The sequence below is a fragment of the Antedon mediterranea genome, chromosome 7 (assembly GCF_964355755.1).
Source record: "Antedon mediterranea chromosome 7, ecAntMedi1.1, whole genome shotgun sequence".
Taxonomy (NCBI): Eukaryota; Metazoa; Echinodermata; class Crinoidea; order Comatulida; family Antedonidae; genus Antedon; species Antedon mediterranea.
In genome coordinates, this window is record NC_092676.1 from 1,844,970 (window position 1) to 1,868,099 (window position 23,130).

The window sequence follows — 23,130 nt, forward strand, 5'->3', positions numbered from 1 at the left end:
CTATTGAGTATTTATATTACATTCTTATGTGAATACTAAACACACATGTCATGTTTGAGGTTGCTGCTGGCTTGGGATTTCTAAATTATGACACCGCCCCTTTCTCCTCAACTTTCTACTTCCCCCTCCACCGCCTCCTTCCCCTCCACCGCCCCCTTCCCCTCCACTTCCTCCTTCCCCTCCACTTCCTCCTTCCCCTCCACTGCCCCCTTTCCCTCAACTTCCTGCTTCCCCTCCACTGCCCTCTTCCCTACCCCCACACTCCAGATATTTGGTGCAGAAGTCAAAGAAGTTAACAATCACAATTATCAAGATCAGAAAATGCAAACCTATTTTAACTGTGTAATCAAATAGTCATTTACCAATATAGCATTTTTCATAACATTTTTTAATGTTGTTGTTTTTAATTACATATTATTTGCATCTGAAAGTTACAGTCAGTTATATAACATCTGGTGGTGAGAAGCCATGTTGGCAACACGCATTTCTAAATATATCTACAAGGTCGTGAGTGTCATGCACGTACTCAATGAAGCATCATAATGAATCCTCTACCGCAATATTGAACATGAATCAGTTTCGACCTTGAGAATAAAATACACTCACCATATTTGTAATCATTATCCTCAACCTAAAGATGACATAATGATTTATAATCGTTATCATTCTGATCATAATGATAATCAGGATTCAGTTCTAGTGGGTTATAAAATTATTGTATGAGTCCTGTTTTAAACAAATAAATGGTTAAATAATAAGTAAATCATCAATTTTCTCAAATAATTCCAAACATATGAAAATGAAAGAGTATATAAACATAGGATTGTTTGTAGGCTATCCTTGTTATTAAGAGTGTTTTTAAAATGATAAATTGTTAGCACTGTGCAACGTTTAGTTCCAATAAAAATGGTTTTTATTTTGACTGCCATTGACCGTTGAGTCAACTACCGTATCTGTAATCTTTTTGAGCTTTTAACTGCTGTGTGATGTGAGTGCAATACATTTGGGTAATGACATCATTAGTTTGTTGTTGATGATCATCACTCACCACAGTAAAAATTAAATTTTTTTAATCTTTTTTAAAATAAATCGCTTTTGTGTATGCAACAGGAACAGGTGGGCTGAAGATACAAAAAGTGAAGATATATACCTCCATGCTATTTCTATTTCACAAAAATTTAAAAAAAAATATTGTGGAATAAATTATCTAAAGAGATAAAGTCATCTCAAGCAATGATTTGTTATAAAAAGAATGTTTTTAAAAAGTCATACCATGATGTTAGCGTTTATATCAGGATATCCTACACATGATCACATCATGATTTTGTTAACATAATGAATGAACACAGTAAAAGCATCTTATAGTTAAAATAATTGGCTATAAAAACTGAAAACTTACGAGAAATTAACTTCAATAGTGACAACGGCTCTCAACCCTTCCTTAATCCACAATGGTATAACTTCTTTATGAATCAACATCTTCCGGTTACAATTAACCCGTTAAAAGAAACCCCAAATCATTACTAACAAGTGAAACAATTTAAGTAATAGAACACCAACTTAAAAATGTCAGAATTCTCTCCGCAACAGAACAGGAAATGGTTGAAAAGTTTTCAAGTTTCTTTCACAGCTACCATGAATTGACAACTTCATAATAGCATTTGAATAATCCTATAAAGGAAACTGACGACCGTCAGTGACAAAAAGGTAAACCGCTTTTAAAATCAAATCATTAAGTAAAGCCAACCTAATGAATGCAAAATAGACAATGACACACTATGGTACTGTACACCGACACTTGTCATTTACTGTGCTATCAAAATATTTTTTTTTACAAATTTATCTACCAAGCAGGAAGCCTTGAGGTAATTTTTTGGGACATTCCATTTAGTTGAACTTACTAGGAGTTCGTCTTGGAGGTACAAAATAACAAAAGTTTCTACCTCCATGAAGTACACCAACTGGGAGATAGTAGACCAATCAGACGCAGTGACAGGACAGGTAAATTAAACTCCCGGAGTGCCTCCGTTACCATGGTGAGGAAATCCCCAACGAGAGCTTCCTAATATTCTTCTGATTTCCTTCTTATTGTTTTAGTTTTCTCATTGCATTCACTTTCACAATTAACTTTTTGCATGTTGTTTTCAACTTAAAATTTTGCAACAAAGTTATTTATGCCAACTCATGCATATATAGAATTATTTAGATATTTCTTAACATAAAAGCTATTACATTTTACTGACCTGGGCTCCAACAAAACAAAACGAAATTTATGGTAGGGGTGTTGTATAAGTTGATTTCATTGGTTAGGTTCAACGTTCAATTGCAATAATTATTGGCGTCTTACTCAAAAACACTATATATAGAATAGTACCATCTGCACCTATCCTAAAGCTCTGTCTACACTATCAAACTAGTTTGACAAAAAAAGTATGATGTGCCCAAATATGGTAGTGATGTGCCCAAATATGGTAGTGATATGCTCAAATATGGTAGTGATATGACATCATCATGTTCATATATGGGCACATCACATTTTGTTGTCACATAAAGTTTGATAGTGTAGACAGAGCTTTAGATCATAACATGTTATTAGCACATATCCTCTAAATAAATCAACCTCACTTCTAAATATAACTGAACCTACCCCTCTGATTATTTCCCTCTATACCTATAATGTATATCACACCCCCACCCCTCCCCCATGTCATACATTTAATTATGCATAGCTTTGTGTTTCGTCGGTTTCGTATGATGTTAAAATCAAACCATGGATTCTTCTGGAATAATGACTGAACACAAAACTTAACTTATGATCAAACAAAAAATTACATTTATTTTTAACAATATTAGTAAGAATGAAAACCACCAACAAATGATAAAATTACCAAAGTTGTGTCCATCATAGAAAAAAAAAATCGATACCACATATCCGGGTTAATTATCTAGAATTAATACTTTAATTTTGTTTTATAGCAGGACATTGTTTCATCATGGATTACGATTTAAAGGAAAATCCATTTAAATATTACTGAGAACACAGAACAATGTTGGCTATTATCCCTAGTGTATATATTAAAATATTAATTAGTCAATTCCCTTAGGAAACCAACATCGGAAAACAGAACAAGGATTGAAAATAATGACAGGACACCACAAGATTTTACGGAAACATTTTTTTTAAATGACTAAATTTAGCTAAATAATTATTATTACATAATAAATTGGATAATTTTGTACTATTCCTATATTTTTTTATAATTGATAATGATAAAAGGTGTATGTATTAGGATATGACAATGATGCTGATATTATGATAAGAAGGGAAGCAGCACAAAGAAAAAGCTTAAGTTTCCACAATTAAGTAATGAGATAATGATAATAATGATGATGATGAGGATAATAAAAACGTATGAGTGAATAATGACAAAAAGACGGTTCATCTATTTAACAACAAAATGTTTACAAACATTAAAATGTTGGCAAACGGTTTTAAAGCTCTGTCTACACTATCAAACTTTATGTGACAAAAAAATGTGATGTGCCCATAATATGGACTTGATGATGTCATATCACTACCATATTTGGGCACATCACACTTTTTTTTGTCAAATTAGTTTAATAGTGTAGACAGAGCTTAAGGAAATATTATGTTCCGCTTGAATGAAGCAATCAAATGAAACAAGTGAGTACAGTATCCAAAACTTTGCTTTACATAATTAGTATTATGAAATATCACAGAAAAGGAAAGTACAATCCAAGCTGAAATAAAAATTGCCAAGGTAAACTATAGTCATCCTTATCTAAGCTTCCTGATTCCATGATTTCCTTCCTGTATTCCCAACGGATCTAATCCATTCACTCCGCAATTTAACATTTCCTTCTGAGTTATGTCAACATTGAACCAATCATAAAAGACAAAATCAATCTATCGCGACTATTTTGTATATAATAACATATGACCTGCTAGTTGTAGCGTTAAATATTGTCGCTGCTGTGTTTAATAGTTATACTGTATTTTATTATTTATACTTTTGTACATTTCTAGAGCTTAGATTACATATTTCGATAAGGAACAAACAATGTTAAACAAACACTTTTACAAATGGTATACAGTCTCTTAAGGGATAAGCACTATAAACACAAATTATTTCAACAAACTTTCATATAAATTACATGCAATAACGATGTTATAAGAGAAGTCTGGTGACCCAAAAAATATCTAGACTACATACAATGGGAGGAAGTAATAACAATTTAAAACTGAAAAAAACTTGAATGAACATAAATTTGAGAGCAGAAATACAGTAAACGTGGATAAAAGGAAAATGGCTAAGAGAGTCTGATTTAAAAAGAAACAAAAACAACAATATCCAAATTAGTGGTAGGGGTCCTTCAACAACACAAGCAAAACACCACATACTGCTACTATACTTAATAGTACACATACCCTAGACGCCAATGCATGTTAGTGCTCCTATCAACATGAATGAACCTCTCAAATATAACCGAAACTAACCATCTAAATACTCCCTTCAAGTACTAAAGTCCATTAGCATCCATACAAACCCACATACAGTGTATTCAAAGTTGGTTCAAGGGTAGGTGAGAATGGAACCAAATTGGCCCCTTTTTTATACCTATACAAAATACAACACATTTTGTAGTTTCCACTTTCCACACTTAGGCATTGCTAAAATACATTTGTCAGAATCTCACTATCTTTATACACTAATGCAAAGGCATGCCCAGTCCCAGTGGTCTAATGGTAGAGTGCCTGCATATCAAGCACAAGTTTCCAGGTTCATGTCTTAGTTGGGTAAATTGTATTCAAAGATTTTGTCCAGGTCTTTTTTTTTTTATTAACCATGACTTTTAATTTTTTACAGAATCAAATCGCGGACTGGTTACCGTTTACAACTTTAAAAATGTACTTAAAAGCATTCCAAACACTTTTATGTTCCTCAAGCCTATACAAAAAGATAACAATCTTTATCAGCTATTTCACAATGCACCATTTAACTCCTTTTCACAACCAAACGATTACTGACCTACAGCAGGTAAACTTGTCTTACCTTTTACTTTTGAAAAACCTTTGCAACAACTGACCCATGGTCAAGCACTTCCTTCCAGTCCAATTTTGAGTCCCGTCCTAACGCCAAATTCTGTTCTATATCGTGTTTACACAAACAATACAATATTCCATTTATACCAACGCAACAAAGCAATTGTTAGTGTTTAACCAAACTATGTACTATAACTCCTACACTAAAAATATTTAATTATATTTATCCAAGGTTCTGCTACTATATAACCCTTGCATGGTATCCTGTATAAGTCTATTGATGACATCACAAACACAGAGAATTACTTGAATCGCTCACAGCACTTAGCCTCCAAATAATAATTCACCTTTCGAAGCATTACAAAGTGATTTCTTTTCTTTGTAAAAACTGCCAGACTTGTTGAATTCATGCAAATAAAATAAACTATTAGAAATTGAGCCTTTCCCTATTGTTTGCACGTTTTTAGTTCCTGTTTTGCAAACTGCAACATAATCTAAACAAGGAAATTTACCAATGAAATGAGAGCTATAGACATTTACAGACCTATCACAGATTAGAGATTTTCAGCATGATATAGAAGAAGTTAATGGGCTGTTAGGCAATAACCGCTTGCTTTTGATAACATTCCTACGTAATAACAAACTTTAATGTTTAAATCAAGAATAAGGGAGAATAAGACAATGAGCACAAATTAATACTTATAGGCCTACGTGCTCTTAAATTGCAGTAGACGAGAACTAAAATTAAACGGTTTGATTTGAAAGTGATAATACATTTTTTTCATAACATTTTTAGAAAATTATTTTTACTTTCAAACCAAACTGTTACTTTAAACTTGTTTGCAACATCAGGAAATAGATACTAGGCTCTGTCTACACTATCAAACATGTGATGTGGCCATATATGGACATGATGATATCACTACCATATTTGGGCATATCACTACCATATTTAGGCATATCACTACCATATTTGGGCATATCACTACCATATTTAGGCATATCACACTCTTTTTTTTCAAACTAGGTTAATAATGTAGACAGAGATTTGTATTGTCTACTTCATTCATCTGTAAGCTTGACATGTCATATAAGTAACTCTAAATTACATTTAAAAAATATCTATATATGTCGATGTTGTATAATATATTATACAGAATTTCATCTTTAGGCATAATTTCTAAAAATATGATGTTTCTTCAAACAAACCAGTACCTAGACAACTCTTAATAATCCAATCATCTGATTGGTCAATTATTAGGGCAAGTATGAATATTCCTAATATGGAAAGTATTGTAGCCCAATTATACTCCTGGATAGTATAGTGTATATTTCCTCCATGCCTGGAACAATTACATGACTAATTTAGTCATTAAGATTTTTCAAAATGTATATAGGTCTGTTTACAAATAAAAGTTTATGTTTTAATTTTGGTACACTACTCCAGCTAGAAACCAGCTTCATAAAAAAAGAAAGAGGGCAGTAGATGAAATCAACTTGTGAAATTTTACAAATTTTGCCATCAATATCATTGATATAATATGTTTGAAGTCTTACAACTGAATACTCACAACCAAATACTCACAAAGAAGTCTCAAAAAGAAGTCTCACAAACTGCTCTCACAACCAAATACTCACAAACAAGTACTCACAACCAAATACTCACAACCAAATACACACAACAAAATACTCACAACAAAATACTCACAAAGAAGTCTCACAAACTGCTCTCACAACCAAATACTCACAAACAAGTCTCGCAACCAAGTCTCACAACCAAATACTCACAACCAAGTCTTGCAACTAAGTCTCACAACCAACACTCAAAACCAAATATTCACACTCTAGTCTACAACCAAGTACTCACAATTAAGTCTCACAATTAATTCTCACAAGTTTGAAAGATGGTCATAATCAATAACATCATTGTTATCCTTATCATCATCTCCTTCATATCAACATAACATATTCACTTCATATAGCATTCTTGTTAAAGTAGCGGTTTAGTAGCTTTAGCATATTAAAGACAGCCGAATAAAGTTAAGCAAACTGAATGTATATTAAGCACATAAAGTAAAATTAATGTTCTAAATATCCTATCTTCAACTAAGTATACAAGCCTAAAAGATTAGCAACATGAAGCAGTAGATTACAACAAACATTCAAATTATTAAACTATAATCAACAAATAAATTCATATCAGTATTACTTCAAATCCAATGTTCATTTTATAGCACAGAGGAAAAATGGCTAAATTCTAAAAATCAAGATTTGAGATTCTGCCTACTATTATAGATCACAAGTTTGAGCTGGAGAATAATCTTGAAGATCAAATTAAAATCAATCAAGCATTTACAGTTAAACAAAATGATGAGGAACTGTTGTCATAACGCCTATTTATCAACTGATAATGTAAAGAAACATTTCTGTCTAGAATAGAATCTTGAACTGAAAAATACTAGAGTCTTCCAATACTGGACACCTTTGGGCTGGCCTAATATGTCTGATGGTTCTGCGGAAAGTCCGGTATTAGGAATGCGTTTCTAATGGTAAAAATGACTTTGGGATATTTTGGACCTAAGAAAAGACTGGTTTTGGGAGAGTTTCTGGTTTTATCAAAGAGTCCAGCATTGGAAGAGTTGACTGTATATAAAAGAGTCACTTGAACCTGACGGGAGACACTCTCTACACTATAGCCCTACTGCAATTTAAGTATTAAATCTGAAATGCTACGAAATACTATAGTTCAAAAAATGAATTATGATAGAAGCAAAGGTGTTAGATTTTTAAAGCTGATGTACAAAATAAGTTTTTGAGTAATGAAAAATTAAATAAGTAGTTAATAAGGATTGAGAATCCAGCTTAATTAATACAAGTAAAAATAAAAGAGAGTTGATGGTGGTGAAGAGTGATTTCTAAACTCACAGTAAAAACAGTTTACCTAGTCATGGTTACCTAGTTGACTGACAGCAGGCAAGAGAATAACCTAGCATTCTATAAACATAACAAATAAACCTAAATCTCTCAAAAACAACTTCCTATTAATAATATGTTATAAATCATAAGCTTTCAAATTTAATAATCAAATAAAATTTGCATTTTTTGTTAATATTGCAAGCAATTTATCTTATTAAAACTTTGCCAGAAAGTTAAAATAAATATATACTTGACACATATCCTTTTAGATTCTTTATTATTTCATTTTCAGAATTTATTTTTTTAATCTAAAAAAAAGTTTGATAGAAAAATGTGTTTTATCTGTTGAAAAATACAAACTATTAAAAAAATAACAATTGATATAAAAAGTATTTTTTCTTTACCTCCTAAGTAACTGGTTTTGGAATAAACTATTGGAACAAAAACGACAACTTTAAAATTAAAAACAAACAAACTAACAAAAAGAAAAGGGTTAATATTTCTCTAGTACCCACCCATTGATGAGGTATATTGTACTATAGTACTGTAACCCGTAAATGGAAGTGATGTTGTATAACTGTATATATTGTATTAAATATGTATCATCATTAATTCTACATATACTCTAAATATGTTAATTATTAATTTTATTCTAAAACACCATAAGGTAGTAGTTGATTAGCACCATTATTTGTATTTTAGATATGCTAATTAAATCTAAAATCAAACTATATGTATAGTTATTGATTCAAATCCAAAAACATTATTTTTTAAATTTTGAATCAGAGTTAATTTACAAATTTGAACAAATAATATAGTAATATAGAAAATTCTAAAAATGCACTATTACTATATTAGTGATCATTTTTATCATTTTAATGAAATTAGTAAACCCATTATGAATAGATAAGTATATTAACATTACAATTCTCTCAATATCAGACAAGTATAGTATTGAAAAGAACTGTTTAAAGTGCCGACTAATATAATATATGAATACACAATAAATAAACCATTTGTTCTTATTGTTACATTAAGACATGAAGGCTTATCAAATTTGCAAATGAATACACGTACAACATGAATATCGTTTAATATATGAATATTCATTAAAATTTATGAATATTAATTAGTAATATTCAACAGTGAATGCATAACAACGAGTAGATGAGAAATGAACATTTCTTATTAAAATTTCAGTGATAAAGAATATAATGTAGAATACAATTAATGATATGTATGATTTTGTGAGGATAATGTTCTTGTTGACTTTAATAATTCACTAAGAAAACTCGCAAAGGTGAGGAAACAAGAATACAACGTGCAAACAGTGAATGACACAAGTATAATATATTATTGCAATAACTATTTAGTGGTGTAAAGACTAACTAAAGCACAACAAACACACAACAGTGGAGTTTGTATATAATGTAGTCTGAAGAAAGTTAACATTTTGATGTAGATTATGAACAAAACGGACAGAAATAACTCAAAAGGGAAAAATGCAGTGGCATAATACCTATGAGCACTTACTGGCTAAACCCAGGGGACCCAGAGCTTAAGGGATGAGCAGCCCCCAATGCAGACCAAGGGCCTTTTCCACCTGCGTTACACCACCGGGAAAATGGTCATAACAAAATTTACTTTCTTCAAAATACATATATATATAATGTGAAATTGAATACGTATTACATTGCATTTACCATTTCCTTGGTCTTCCGGTGTCCTGAGGGCGCTCTTCACTGTGTTCTTCCAACCTACTTTTACTTTGTTCAAGAAGTTTCCTTCGGCTGTAACTCTTGCTGGCTGGTTTGCCGGGCGGTGCGTGCGCCTTGCCGGCCCATCTGTGTGAGTTGATAACGTGACCAGGTGTTTTTAGATTACACGGCCGCTTTTTTAACGTTAACACAACACCAGTTTTGTCTGCCTTCAGTGCACCTATCAATTTGTTGTGACTCCATCCAACCTGTAAATAAAGAAAAAAAAATATGTTGACAAAATTGTTATTGTCATGACTCCATTCAATCTATATCAAGAAAAAAATGTGTTGGGACACTGTAGTGACTTAAACTTGTCTTCTGTTTAAAAGAAGTAAAACTTAATTTAAATTTTTATATACATATCTTGATATTCCTTTTATGAATATTTAATTGTTTCTTTTTAACATTTGTTTTCTGAGAAAGATAATTTTGTACGTAGTCATGTTGAGGTATAAAGAAAAAAAATATATGTTGTAGTTGTAACGTAATGTTGAATAGGAGTTGCAACATCTTATTATTTATTATTACAATATAAAACAGTTGTACAATAAAGACAGACCATAGTGAAAATTAAATATGTATTAGTTTATTCATTAGTAAATATATGCGTTGTTACTTTTTCAGTTTGTCATAAAATGAAACAGTTAAACAAATAAAGACAAGGAACATATGGACAATTAAAATGTGTTTTTGTTCGTAAGTAAATATATGCGTTTGTAGAAGAAGATGTTTGTTTGTTTGTTTTTATTTCTTGCTCATAAAAAAACAATTGTACAAAAATATACATCAAAAGTCGCAGACTTTAAAAACAACAAGAAGATGTTTGTTACTTCTATTGTTCGTCATAAAATGAAACAGTTATACAAATCAAGAAACGGAACAAATGGATAATTAAAATGTGTCAGTTCATAGTAAATATTTATTGAGAAAAGAGTTTTTAATATAATAATACATACAATCGGAACAATAGCTTAGTCAACATCATTTTCTTAAAGTGAAACCAGAAATTTAAATGACATTGTCCTTTGAGATAAAAAACAATAGACCTTTCCGCTGCTCAACAAGCATTTGTTTACTTAGAGTAGGTCTTGTGATGCTTAACACATATTCTATAAAAGACTGCAAGAAAGGATCCAGTGAAGACACACATTTTTTCCTCTGGACATATTTTAAAAGAATACTTACCACAGTTTGTTTGTTGATCTGTAAGACTTCATCTCCTGGATGGATCTTTTCATTGATATGAGCAGGAGACTAAAAAAACAACAAATACATATATTGATAATAATTGTTTTTGTTTTAAATTTAAAAAAAAAACTTTATTAGTAAATACCTAATGAAAATGTTAACATCAAATATTTTTTAAATCAACCAATTTTTTTTGTTTTTAATTTTTCAGATATCAGTAATTACATTCACAAGATATTTTTCTAATTTCAAATATTTACTAAATGAAGAAAACTGAAATGAGCAAAGCTTAATTTGTAGACAGGTCAACTTATACTGATTAGCTAATATATGCACTTCCTGCAGGAAGTAAACAGGCAAATGCCTTTACTAAAGAAATGTTTCAATTGCAGCAATTCATTCTCAACAACTGAGAAAATATAGTGTCAAGAATGCACATACAATGGAATGCCTTGTTACATTGACTTTATATATATATGTTTTTGTTTTTGTTCTATGAGCTCTTAGATTAAGATAATTGGTTTTCTCTCTTGCTATGGATATATTATGTCACCATGGTATTCCGAAATAAAAAGATGAAATGAAAAATGAAATAGACTTACTCCTCTTTTTGTTTCTGTTATATAATGAATGCCATCCAGTGTTGACGTCTTAATGTACAACCCCTACAAAATAAACATTTTTATTTAATATGAAAATTTGGTTTTTCTCATCCATTCCATCTCACCCATCCAAACTATGGTTTATTTTATAATTAGTATACATTTTATAAGCAACTGATTTGTAATTCTACTATTTTATAAATTAGTAAATTTGTCAGACCAAATTGGAATCTATTGATAAATATATGTAAATTGTAATTAAATGGAAAATGGACCTAAAGGGGTTTTAATGCCAAACAACCTTTTATACAAAGACCCTTAAATTATTATTAAATATATCTCGTTACCTAAATTTTAAATCGATCGAAGTTATGAAGTATATTATTATATTATTATTATTATATATTTTGTTATATTTCTTTTATTCCTGTCCAGGCAGCACTTGCCAGCTCTTATACTATGACGTTATTCAAATTCCTTCACTTGCACTGATGAAGGGCTAGTGTTGCCCGAAAGCTCTGCTAACTTTTTTGGCTGTTTTACTTTATTGTTTTGATTTAGCTTTTCGCATCAACTTTTTACTAACATTTTGTTCAATTGCATTATCTTTTATTATTTATTATGTATTTTGTATTGAGGACAATGAACCCAAGCCAAGTTAAGTTTATCAAAATAATTGTTTCTATCATCAGAATGCTTCACAGTGAGTGAGTGAGTGGCCGAGCGGTTAAGACAGTGGAACCGTAATCACGTAGCCATAACATCGGCAGGGGTTCGAGGCTCACTCACTCCATGGTTCTGGTGGTAGAACGAGTCTTCTCGGATAAGGACTATAAACCGTAGGTCCAGTGTACACAACTTGCTCGTGTGCACTTTAAAGAACCTAGTACATCTTTCGAGACGAGTAGGGGGTTACCCCGGTGCATTAGTACATCACAGCCACTGATCACCAACTGGGCCCTCTGGGAGATCAGTCTTTGACTGAAGAGGTCACCCAGTATAAAGATAAAACAAACAAACAAACACATAAACCATCTGAGACGATGGGGCTGCAATCTCTTAAGTCAAGTCATTGCTAATAATAGTGTAGGCTTACCAGTTGGACATCACTGGTGGATTTCCTCAATGTTACTAACTCAATATATGCTGGTTGTATTACCAAAGGATCACATGCGTTTCGGATAAACACTTCGCTCAAACTTAACAGCTCTTTACTCTGGGGAAAAAAACAAATATTGAAAATCAATTGTTAATTCTTAATAAAAGTCATTGTAATAACTATCAGTAAAAGTAGCATTATGTTGTAATTAGCATTGGTTGTCTATAGCAATTTACCTACCTATGGCTTGGTAGAAGTCCATAGTCTAATTGGCACAAGTTTTTTAAATGAAATTGACATTATTATTAATAAAATCAGTCATTACTTCACCATAAAGCTCTATCTACACTATCAAACTTTATGTGACAGAAAAATGTTAAGAGACCATATAATATATATATATTTACATATTATGTAAATGATGATGTCATATCACTACCTTATTTGGTCACATCACACTTTTTTTGTTTGATAGTAGACAAAGCTTTACATTAACATTATTATATTATCACTAATGGTGAAGAGATATTATATTATACAGATATTGCCTGCTAAGATGTTAAATATTATACAGATATTGACTGCTTAGAGGGTAAATATAAGATTTGACATCCCAGAGGGAATAATATTATGTTCGAGGGAATATATAATTCCAGAGAACTTAATATCATTCCCGAAGGGATGTCATATCTTATATTTTACCGATATAAAAGGCGATATCTGTTATATTACAGTACATATAGCCAACAACAAGTAGGCCTAGAATATCTGCTGGGTTGGGTAGCTAGGCTAGGCCTCCTTTTTGTATTGTATGTAAACAAGCTGCCCAGACACCTTACAGTACCTTTCAAAGAAAAATATACAGCTAATTACTAATTAATAATTCCTTCGCAATAAAATATTCACTAGCCTAGGTCGTTTAAATAATAACAGAAGAATTTCCATCAATACGCCTACATTAATAATAATATTATTATCAGGTAGGCCGAATAAATAATAATTCATCTTCTTCGTCGATCGAGCCGAATCACCGGATGTTCAGTGCGTCGCGCGCGTATCGGTTACTACAGTGCGTATTAACCAATCACAAACGGTCTTTCATCACATCTAGGGAGGACTAATAACAAATGAGGGCGCTATGTATTCATAGTTTAAATAGTTTAGTTGATTAATTTCTTCAAGCAAGTTCTGTGGCGCAGCGCATGAAGCGTTGTCTTGTGATAGAGTGACAATTTCATCGCGAGTTCAAGACCCAGTGATGACTTTTGTTTATTTATCGGCAAACGCGAGTGTTGCCACACGAAAATTACACAGTCAATATCATCGTACTCGAGAATTTGCTGGATTTTATATGTTTAATGACAGGGGACACGATAATTACGCAAAAATTACTCAGTCAATATCATTGGACTCGAGGATATATACGATTTACGATCCTCGCAGCGGTAGTCATGTGATGCAGTTTCAACCAATCACGTTCACGTATTTACATAGGCTATGTAATATAAGATGATATTTTGTTCGAGGAAATATATATTTCCAGCAGCGGTAGTCATGTGATGCAGTTTCAACCAATCACATTCACGTATTTACATAGGCTATGTATTTACTGTTATAAGCTTATCTAGTTGATTGTGACTGGTATTATTAAATTGCAGAGTTAGACTGAAATATTACAGATATCTTTATACATTTATGTACATTGCAAACTGCATGCAAATGGTTTATATAAAAATTAAAATCAGACTCATTTATATGTACAGAATACAAGAGCATGATAATGATATTCTAAAGTACAGAGATCAAAGGTCAATAACTGACAACAAACCTTGTGTACATTAATATTGAGAAATGTTATATATTAAAAACATCCTTTAAATTAAAAAAAATGAAATGCCGGTGGTACGTTTGGATATGCTCAATAGAAAAGTGGACTGTCCCATTGTGTGGTAGGGGGTGTTCTTGATTTGGTCGCAACATACCGTGGTTAATATTGCACGTTCAACAATTGCTGCATCGCCAGTGAGTTGAGAAAAGGAATTTAGTTTCATCACATGTTCCAATACTTTATTTCGAACTGCGATGTATTCAGGATTTCCGCAGAATGGAAGCCTGAAAATACAAATATTTTCTAAGATTATTCAATAAAGTTTAAAATAATATAATATCATATAGAAAAAAACCTAACATTTGTATGGATATATATAAGTGTTTAATATGTCACATACAAATATTGGGTATATGGGTATATTAATCTCCAAATCTGCCAACTTTTGCCACAAAAAAATAATTTGATTTGACAAAACTTTGCCTGGGTGTGGGGTACAGTACAATACCATAGTAATGACATATTCATCATAAAAAACACATTTACATAAGATAAATATCAAACAGCCAGCATATGAATATTTCATTATAGCCCTACTAATACTAAGTGAGAGAGAGCAGGCCTACTTTATATAGTAAGTTAGTAGTTACAGGTATATATTATCCTTTTAAAGAGTCAGTAGTGATAACACAAATTCTATTATGCTATATTTCATTGTATAAACGAAGGTTTCATTATATATTTATACACGCCAATAACCATGGTATTTCAAATATTGGCAAAATATACAGAATAGCTCGGATTAACAACACACAGATACACCTTTTGTCGGTAAACAATAATTTGACGTTTACAAGAATCAAACTGATACAGAATAAAAAGCTGTTTGAGTTTTGTTATTAGTGATTTACTATATGGTGTCTATTTTGGATAATTTATTAGAACACTAAAGGAAAATCCCAAGAGAAATAAGTACTTTTCATTTCAACTGCTAAATGGTATTACTGTTTTATAAGTACTTCGAAGGTTAATGCATTCAACATATTACCTTTACATTACATCATAACCACAACAACTATCATTTCTTTCTCATAATAATCCCATATTTTATCTTTTTTCCTGTTGAATTTTTCATATTTTTTTATATAAGGAGCTATATAAGTACTACACTGATAATAATTAATGTTAAAATTGTGACATTCGTCATAAGGAAATTGTTAAATAATAAAAGTCACTATCTCATATTAAATAAACAAATGTGTCAACAATAAAATGCTCAGTTGATTAATGTGTTACTTATTATAAAATGTGTAGCCACAAGTGTAAAGTACATTCAATGATTACATTGTTATATAAATAATATTTGATTTTATATATTTAATTTTTTGAATCTGTTAATCTTTAATGTGTATAAATTTCAATTTCTTGTAGATGTTTTAATATTATTTTTATTTGTGTGTTTTAGGTTTGTTTTTAATTGTTTTTCTGCACAAAAAAATTCTCAGAGAGCATAACTAAGAACAAAACATAAACACTACACTGCCTACATTTACAAACTTTATGTGTCCATATGTAAATGTTTAATGTTCAATATTAAAATGTTGTTTAATGTTCCTACCGATCTAGCCATGAAATAAGCAGTTTTGCTGATGTTATCACATGAGTGACAAATGTTAATACGTCCGATGTTAACCCATCTGTTCTAAAAAACTGTTCGTCGACTCTGGAGCCTTCCCGTTCCTGTTGTCGTTTGGAGACCACGCTGTGTAAGTGTTTGGCGTTGCAACTCAAGGAGAGTGTCACAGACTGCAGTGTGTCAGTGGGCAAGTTGTAATTCTGTGTGATAGGAAAAATAAAGTGACAATTTAATCAGGTGTATTACATAAACTTTCGTTGTTTTTGGTTTTTCTATTTTCAGTTAGTATATTTACTTTATTATTGTTTTATTCAATGCACAGCCAACACAGGGGCAGATGGGGAAGATCCCGGGAGATGGGTTTTGCAAATTGTAATGCAAAAGATAGGAGACCCTCATTTCACAATTTTTAGACCCTGGGGCCCTCCTACTTCAATTTCCCGGATCCGCCATTGCTAACAAAACAACTTCCAATAACAGGCTAAGAGACGCCCCCCTTGAAAAACCCCTGTTCAGGAGACACCAGGACATTTATTTTTGATAAATTTGGTAACAAAAACATTGACTGTGTTGGTCTATCTTCCAATTTTCTCACCGTACTAAGACCTAGCCTACAGTATGGCTTGTATGGGAAGAAACCTACTAAATCATGCAGAAGACAAATGGCTTCCAGTAGAAGTTCTTGATGGCCTATTTTCTGAATGTTAAGATCTTCTAAGTCTTCAGCAGACGTAGATAACAATCTTGTTCCATTGACTTGGTTGTCTTCAAACGTGCCACGATAACACTGTAAGTCATCGTCCAATCCTGTCAGCAGAATTATAAGTAATTGATTATTATTTTTCATTTATTAGTTTCAATAATGGCAAAACATAATACAATTAATACCTTATTGAGGACCCAGTAAAAAAAGAAAACAAGTTTCTGGTCAAATGAAGGATCCCAAAAAAAAAGATAACAAGATAACTAAAGCCATTCATTACTTTTTTAAACATTGTACACTCAAAAAACAAACAAACTTTTCACAATATTTGTAAATTTAGTGTTTACAAGATTCTTTTATCTAGTATACTAGTGTACCACTACTAGTGCCATTGTCACATACAGACACATAACTCATAATGAAGGCCCCTTGATTGTAAGAATACCCTGTTTAAGGGTCACCCTCTATAAATAAGGTTAAATAAATTCCATGTCAAAAGTTTGTCATGCAATTACTGTAGGTCAGCAGTTTGAATCAGTGTTAAAAGTACAGATTGAGAATATAGGCAAACTCCTGGCACCTTATGGTGTACAGTCAACTCCCCAAATATTTATTCTTTAAAAAACATTTTTTTGAAAACCAAACACTGTGTTAAACCAAACAATTTGAGAAAAATCCCAACTTTGTAGAAAATCCCACCAGAGTGTCCGGAGTAAAGGAGTTGATTGTATATTGATTGCATTGTTTGAAACAAATTTACTTCATACTATTAGAGAGCAAAACAATCATGCTTAGTTTTAACAAAATAAATGTTTTTTTATAACTCTGATACCATAAACAATAAATTATTTGTGTTGCAGATCAGAAGGGACAAAGATGAAAAGCATTAAAACAACAGTATTTAGATTCCATTGTATTCAATAGATTCTAAGATAAACAAATCAATTCTGAAACTTTTGTCTGATTTTATTGACTAATATAGATCCCAATTACTACTGTATGTGGACAGTAAGCCCATTCTGGTAGAGTGATTCAGTTTTAAACTGTGGGCAACCAAACCAGAAAAGACAAGGCCCATTCTGGTAGAGTGATTCAGTTTTAAACTGTGGGCAACCAAACCAGAAAAGACAAGGCCCATTCTGGTAGAGTGATTCAGTTTTAAACTGTGGGCAACCAAACCAGAAAAGACAAGGCCCATTCTGGTAGAGTGATTCAGTTTTAAACTGTGGGCAACCAAACCAGAAAAGACAAGGCCCATTCTGGTAGAGTGATTCAGACAATTTTTATGAATCACTCACTCAATCAATTCAATGAAATTAAACAAATATCACAGAACCGACGAAAACAATCGCGTTTGCATCGATGCGTGAAAGCAAAACTGTCAAGGCTAAGAAACTTTAAGCCAACAAAAGATAGTTTATGTACTGTATATACATTTTTTTAAATAGGCTCAATCACCAAATATTTACAGTAATATTATTTAAAAAAACATAAAAATAGTACAGTAAAAACAGAAGATTCTAATCTCTTTGGAATTTTTAGTTGAGAAGGTGGGCGGGTTACAAAGTATACAGTACCAAGGATTACATTTTTTTTTTTTTGGGAAGTTGTTGACCAGATCTACATACACAGTAAATTTATGGTTTAAATGTACTGTATGTATAGTAGATCCATCCAACCCCACCCTTTATCAAAAACATATCTAAATAAATATTTTTAATTATCATCAGTAATAATGGTACTATATAAGTATATTGACATCCATCTGGTTCAATCATTTCATACCATATTGTTTTTAAATAAATAAATATTTAATCACTATCAGATTATTCGGCAGCAATCTGTGAAATTTTAATTGTATTTGTAAATGTCTTGTTTATGACTGTCATAAATAATACATTTCTTATATAAACTTATATAAATTATAAGTTTTGTTCAATAAATGTTTGGTTTGTTTGTAACACAAAACCACCTGTTAATTAGCATAAACTTGCTTATTGTAATATTGAATAAAAAAATATTAGACTCTAAAAGTTGTTAAAAATTTCTAAACTAAGCTCTCATACAATAACTTCCGGGTTGTTTTTGATGAGTATTGTTGACTCTTCCAGGCCAGGGTCGTGTCTCTAGAGGTGATAAATCAGTCAAGTTTGTAGGTACCTCAGGCAGCCTCTTACGGCTGCTCATTCGTATATCCAGAACACAAACTTTTGGCTTGAGGAAACACCCCACAAACACCATACCAACAAATAAAGAAAGCGTTATTACCTTTCATCCATTCTTGAACATCTTGGACCGTCCAATTAGGTATGTTCACAATTTGAATCCATGCCATCGCATACAACAATCATACCGAAAATGTTGTCTATAAATTATTTAATTCACTTTCACAAAACTCACACTCTGCTGGTTCCAACGATTTGTGAACTTGGGACGAGCCATCATTTCCTTTTGTCATGGGAGAGTCCATTTAGTAAAAAAAGGGGTAACTGCTTTATATTTTTATGATTACAATGCTAAGATAAATAAATTTGCATATTAGGATATTTTCTATAATAACTATAGAATTTATTAAATATATTGATCATTAATGTATTATTCATACCATTTTATAAGTATTGTTTGAATATACTTACGCCATCACTACCCTTCCCAACAATGGTTGATCGTATGTTTTTTTTGTCGTGTTTTTAGTCTGTGAAATGAAAAGTTGAGTATCAAGGCTTAGCCTAGCCTCAAACAGATATAAACATGTCAAGACAAGGTAGCAGAACAACAGACTCCAAAAAAGTGGTATGTATTGCAGCTTTATAGCCTAGGTTATTCAGGTATTATTTTATAATTACGATGTTTGCACGATTTTATAACTAATTCGTTGCTTTTTAGTTAGGCCTAGCATATCCAATACAATAATGTGGTACGCTTCATTTTTAGTTGCAGTGGACCAGCTGCAGTTAACCGGATAGAATCTGAGTAAGCGTCCTACTAACCCAGGCCTAGCCCTGCACTCTTTAGCTATAATTTATTTTAGAAGCACCTAAGCAGGAATGTAATATTAATAATAGGTAGATTATATGTCCTAGAGCTAGCCTAGGCTAGATAGATTTTTTAACATTTAGATTCTACTATTATGACTATGTAACTATATGGGTTTTTCTTTGCCCAATGGTAATTTATATTGTACTTATTGAATCATTTAACTTCAACAATTTTTATTTTGTTTTAATAGAGTCAAGAACTATTCACCCTTACATATGGATCTCTTGTAGCACAACTTGTCAAAGACTATGAAAGTGATGAAGAAGTCAACAAACAACTTGATAAAATGTAAGAAGAAAACATCAAACACCATACTACTAATTACAGTAATTAAATATTACATACATGTACTTATTACTGAGGTGGATTTCTTACAGTAATATACCTCAGAAATAAGCAGCCTGTAAAGCTCTGTCTACACTATCAAACTCCTTTGACAAAAAAAGTGTGATGTGCCCAAATACGGTTGTGATATGACATCATCATGTCCATATATGTGCACCTCACATAAAATTTGATAGTGTTAGACAGAGCTTTATTGGTGGGTCAAAAAAACCTTAAGAATTTCACCCCCTGCAAGGACTTCTCTACTATCTTTTTGTATCTATCTTTACAATCTCGATATAGGGGTTACAATATTGGTGTACGACTAGTAGAAGATTTTCTTTCTCGTTCAAACGTTGGAAGGTGCCATGATTTTAGAGAAACAGCGGATGTAATCGCAAAAGTAAGTAGTTACACATTTAACATAGGTGTAGATACATTTAATATAATATTTTCCATCCATCTATAGTAAGCTCTGTCTACACTATCAAACTTTATGTGACAAAAAAATGTGATGTGCCCATATATGGACATGATGATGTCATATCACTACTATTTGGACACATCACACCTTTTTTGTCAAACTAGTTTGATAGTGTAGACAGAGCTTAAGAAGAATGTGTTGAAAAATGTATTCATGATCTACCAATTCAGATGATGAACAAAGGACTATGGCATTGCATTGTGAGCTCCATCTTAGATGATGAGGATATTATTCAGATGGAATAATTCTCATTTAATTATTTTTGTTTTTTAGAATGGTTTTAAGATGTTCCTGGGTATAACACCAACAGTGGCAAATTGGAGTGCCGGTGGCGATGAATTTTCTCTCATATTGGACAACAACCCACTCACAGATTTTGTGGAGCTACCTGAGGAGCACAACAACCTTAATTATTCCAATTTATTATGTGGTGTAATTAGAGGTGCTTGTGAAATGGTAAGCAACAGAAATTTACAATCAAAGTAGAACCATTCTATAGCTCTGTCTACACTATCAAACAATTTGACAAAAAAAAGTGTGATGTGCCCAAACATGGTAGTGATATACCCAAATATGGTAGTGATATGACATGTCCATATATAGGCACACATCACATTTGTTTCACATAAAGTTTGATAGTGTAGACAGAGCTTATGCCTATGTGTTGTACTGTAAAGTGAGATACGAGACAGACATTCTGAATTGCTTCTGACATTGGATTGGAGTAAAGATTCTTCAATTTTTTTAATTTTTGGATCATAATTGTTTTTCAGGTCCAAATGGAAGTAAATGTACGATTTGTTCAAGATGTACTTAAAGGAGATAACCAGACAGAAATTAAAGTAAAATTTATCAAACGGTTAGAAGATGCACTCCCAGCAGGAGAGGAGTGAGGTGAATGAAGTGTTACCTCTCAACAACTCAACTATATTATCATTATTTGTACTATGATTATTGCACTTTACCTAATATGTGCATTACTATAGTATATAATACCCCAATTATTAAAACCAGTTGTGCACCTAAGATTTGTAAAATGGGTGTGTACTGATGATGAAACCACACCCAAAATGCAGCACTAGTGATGATTTGAGACCACACCCAAAATGGTTTAAACAGCACTATTGATGATTGAGACCACACCCAAAATGGTTGAAACAGCACTAGTGATGATTTGAGACCACACCCAAAATGGTTTAAACTGCACTAGTGATGATTGAGACCACACCCAATCTCATCTAATATGGTTGGAACCACACCTAAAATGGTTGAGACCACATCCAAAATGGTTGAGACCACATCCAAAATGGTTTAGACCACATCCAAAATGCATTAAACTGCACTACTGATGATTGAGACCTCACCTAAAATGGTTGCGACCACACCTAAAATGGTTAAGACCACACCCAAAATGGCTGGGATTAAGATGTATATTTATTTATGTGGTTTGAAATTTCCCAAATGCTCAAAAATTTCAGGATTCTTCCACAACAAATTGAGGATGTCATTTTATTTAAAATAAGTAAGAAAATAAAGAAAACTAGAAGATCATATTTATCATTAATAGTAAAGTTAAATCTCTTTCTGTTTTTAAAACAAAAATCAATAATATGATTATTCCTCCCTCATTCTGTTTTATTTAAGATGTCACCATTTTAATAAATATGTAAATGCAAAAAAAAAACATATAAAATATTATAATTATGTAAAATATTGTTTTTCCGATTGTATTTGGAGAAAAGTAAAAATAAAAGATAAATGGTCAAGTCTACATTATAGTTATATTGTTATAAGCCTAGTAGTAGGTTTAGAATTGTCTAAGCTTACTTCTAAATTTAAAGAGCAGCGCTTGCACATATACACATATATTTAATATTCGAATTTATATAAAAAAACACTAAATATACGGTTTATAATAGAATAATCATTTTAATGATATTACTATTAAATTAGACTTGCCCCAAGTCTGTATTTATTGTCTTTTTTTATATTTATTTGTTTTTATTTCGACCGCGATTTTCTCTGAGTATCCAAACTCAAGTAATACACGTATGAAACGCCATATGTGCAAAAATATTTATATTTTTACTAATATTAAGACAAAACTCCGTCTGGAGCCCAGACTACTATTAAATGTACAAATATTTTAAGTTTCCCCAGTTGATGATTTTTTAAAGGTCGCCCTCTATTGGTAGAACCAAGGCAATAACAACATAATGCTTATAGCCCCAAAAATCAAAGCAGGGACGAGTTGTTATCAACTCCCTGATCAAAGTGTTTATCTGTGGCTGCGACACGATCAGTTACACGCCCCTTAACAGACACCGCGTAGAATATGTACATAGTACAGTACTGTTGGTATTTGTCGCAGCCAGACATAAGATCAAAGGACTGTTACAAGTATCTTGGTCAGGTGTGCTCAGTTGCCTTAGTAGAATCATACGCAACACATTTTACCAAACAATGAGACCAATATTATTATAAAA

General features: G+C 31.9%; 2 protein-coding genes across 3 annotated transcripts in view; one reads left to right on the plus strand and one right to left on the minus strand.

Moving 5' to 3' along the window:
* Positions 1 to 19,219, minus strand: part of LOC140053873 (CNK3/IPCEF1 fusion protein-like) — a 34,116-nt gene extending 14,897 nt beyond the window's left edge. For both annotated transcript variants that reach the window (XM_072098606.1, XM_072098605.1), the window contains exons 1-8: positions 19,066 to 19,219; positions 16,738 to 16,901; positions 16,077 to 16,294; positions 14,613 to 14,742; positions 12,628 to 12,747; positions 11,532 to 11,594; positions 10,927 to 10,995; positions 9,685 to 9,947 (exon numbers count right to left, since the gene is read on the minus strand). In XM_072098606.1, the coding sequence (XP_071954707.1) occupies positions 9,685 to 9,947; positions 10,927 to 10,995; positions 11,532 to 11,594; positions 12,628 to 12,747; positions 14,613 to 14,742; positions 16,077 to 16,294; positions 16,738 to 16,901; positions 19,066 to 19,132 (1,094 nt within the window). In that variant the 5' untranslated portion in view covers positions 19,133 to 19,219. The remainder of the gene's footprint in view (positions 1 to 9,684; positions 9,948 to 10,926; positions 10,996 to 11,531; positions 11,595 to 12,627; positions 12,748 to 14,612; positions 14,743 to 16,076; positions 16,295 to 16,737; positions 16,902 to 19,065) is intronic.
* Positions 19,220 to 19,499: 280 nt separating this feature from the next.
* LOC140054497 (trafficking protein particle complex subunit 3-like) lies at positions 19,500 to 22,646 on the plus strand. The gene is made up of 5 exons (XM_072099504.1): positions 19,500 to 19,590; positions 20,027 to 20,124; positions 20,464 to 20,563; positions 20,918 to 21,100; positions 21,418 to 22,646. Exons 1-5 carry the CDS (start codon positions 19,549 to 19,551, stop codon positions 21,535 to 21,537), a joined length of 543 nt encoding a protein of 180 aa, XP_071955605.1. The 5' UTR covers positions 19,500 to 19,548; the 3' UTR covers positions 21,538 to 22,646.
* Positions 22,647 to 23,130: the final 484 nt, after the last annotated feature.

Bases quoted from the DNA above. Each gene is read 5' to 3' on its own strand.
- LOC140054497 (XM_072099504.1), top strand. From the start codon at position 19,549: ATGTCAAGACAAGGTAGCAGAACAACAGACTCCAAAAAAGTG. The intron at 20,125-20,463 runs GTAAGAAGAAAA...ATCTCGATATAG, and splicing joins AACAAACAACTTGATAAAAT to GGGTTACAATATTGGTGTAC. The intron at 20,564-20,917 runs GTAAGTAGTTAC...TTTGTTTTTTAG, and splicing joins CAGCGGATGTAATCGCAAAA to AATGGTTTTAAGATGTTCCT.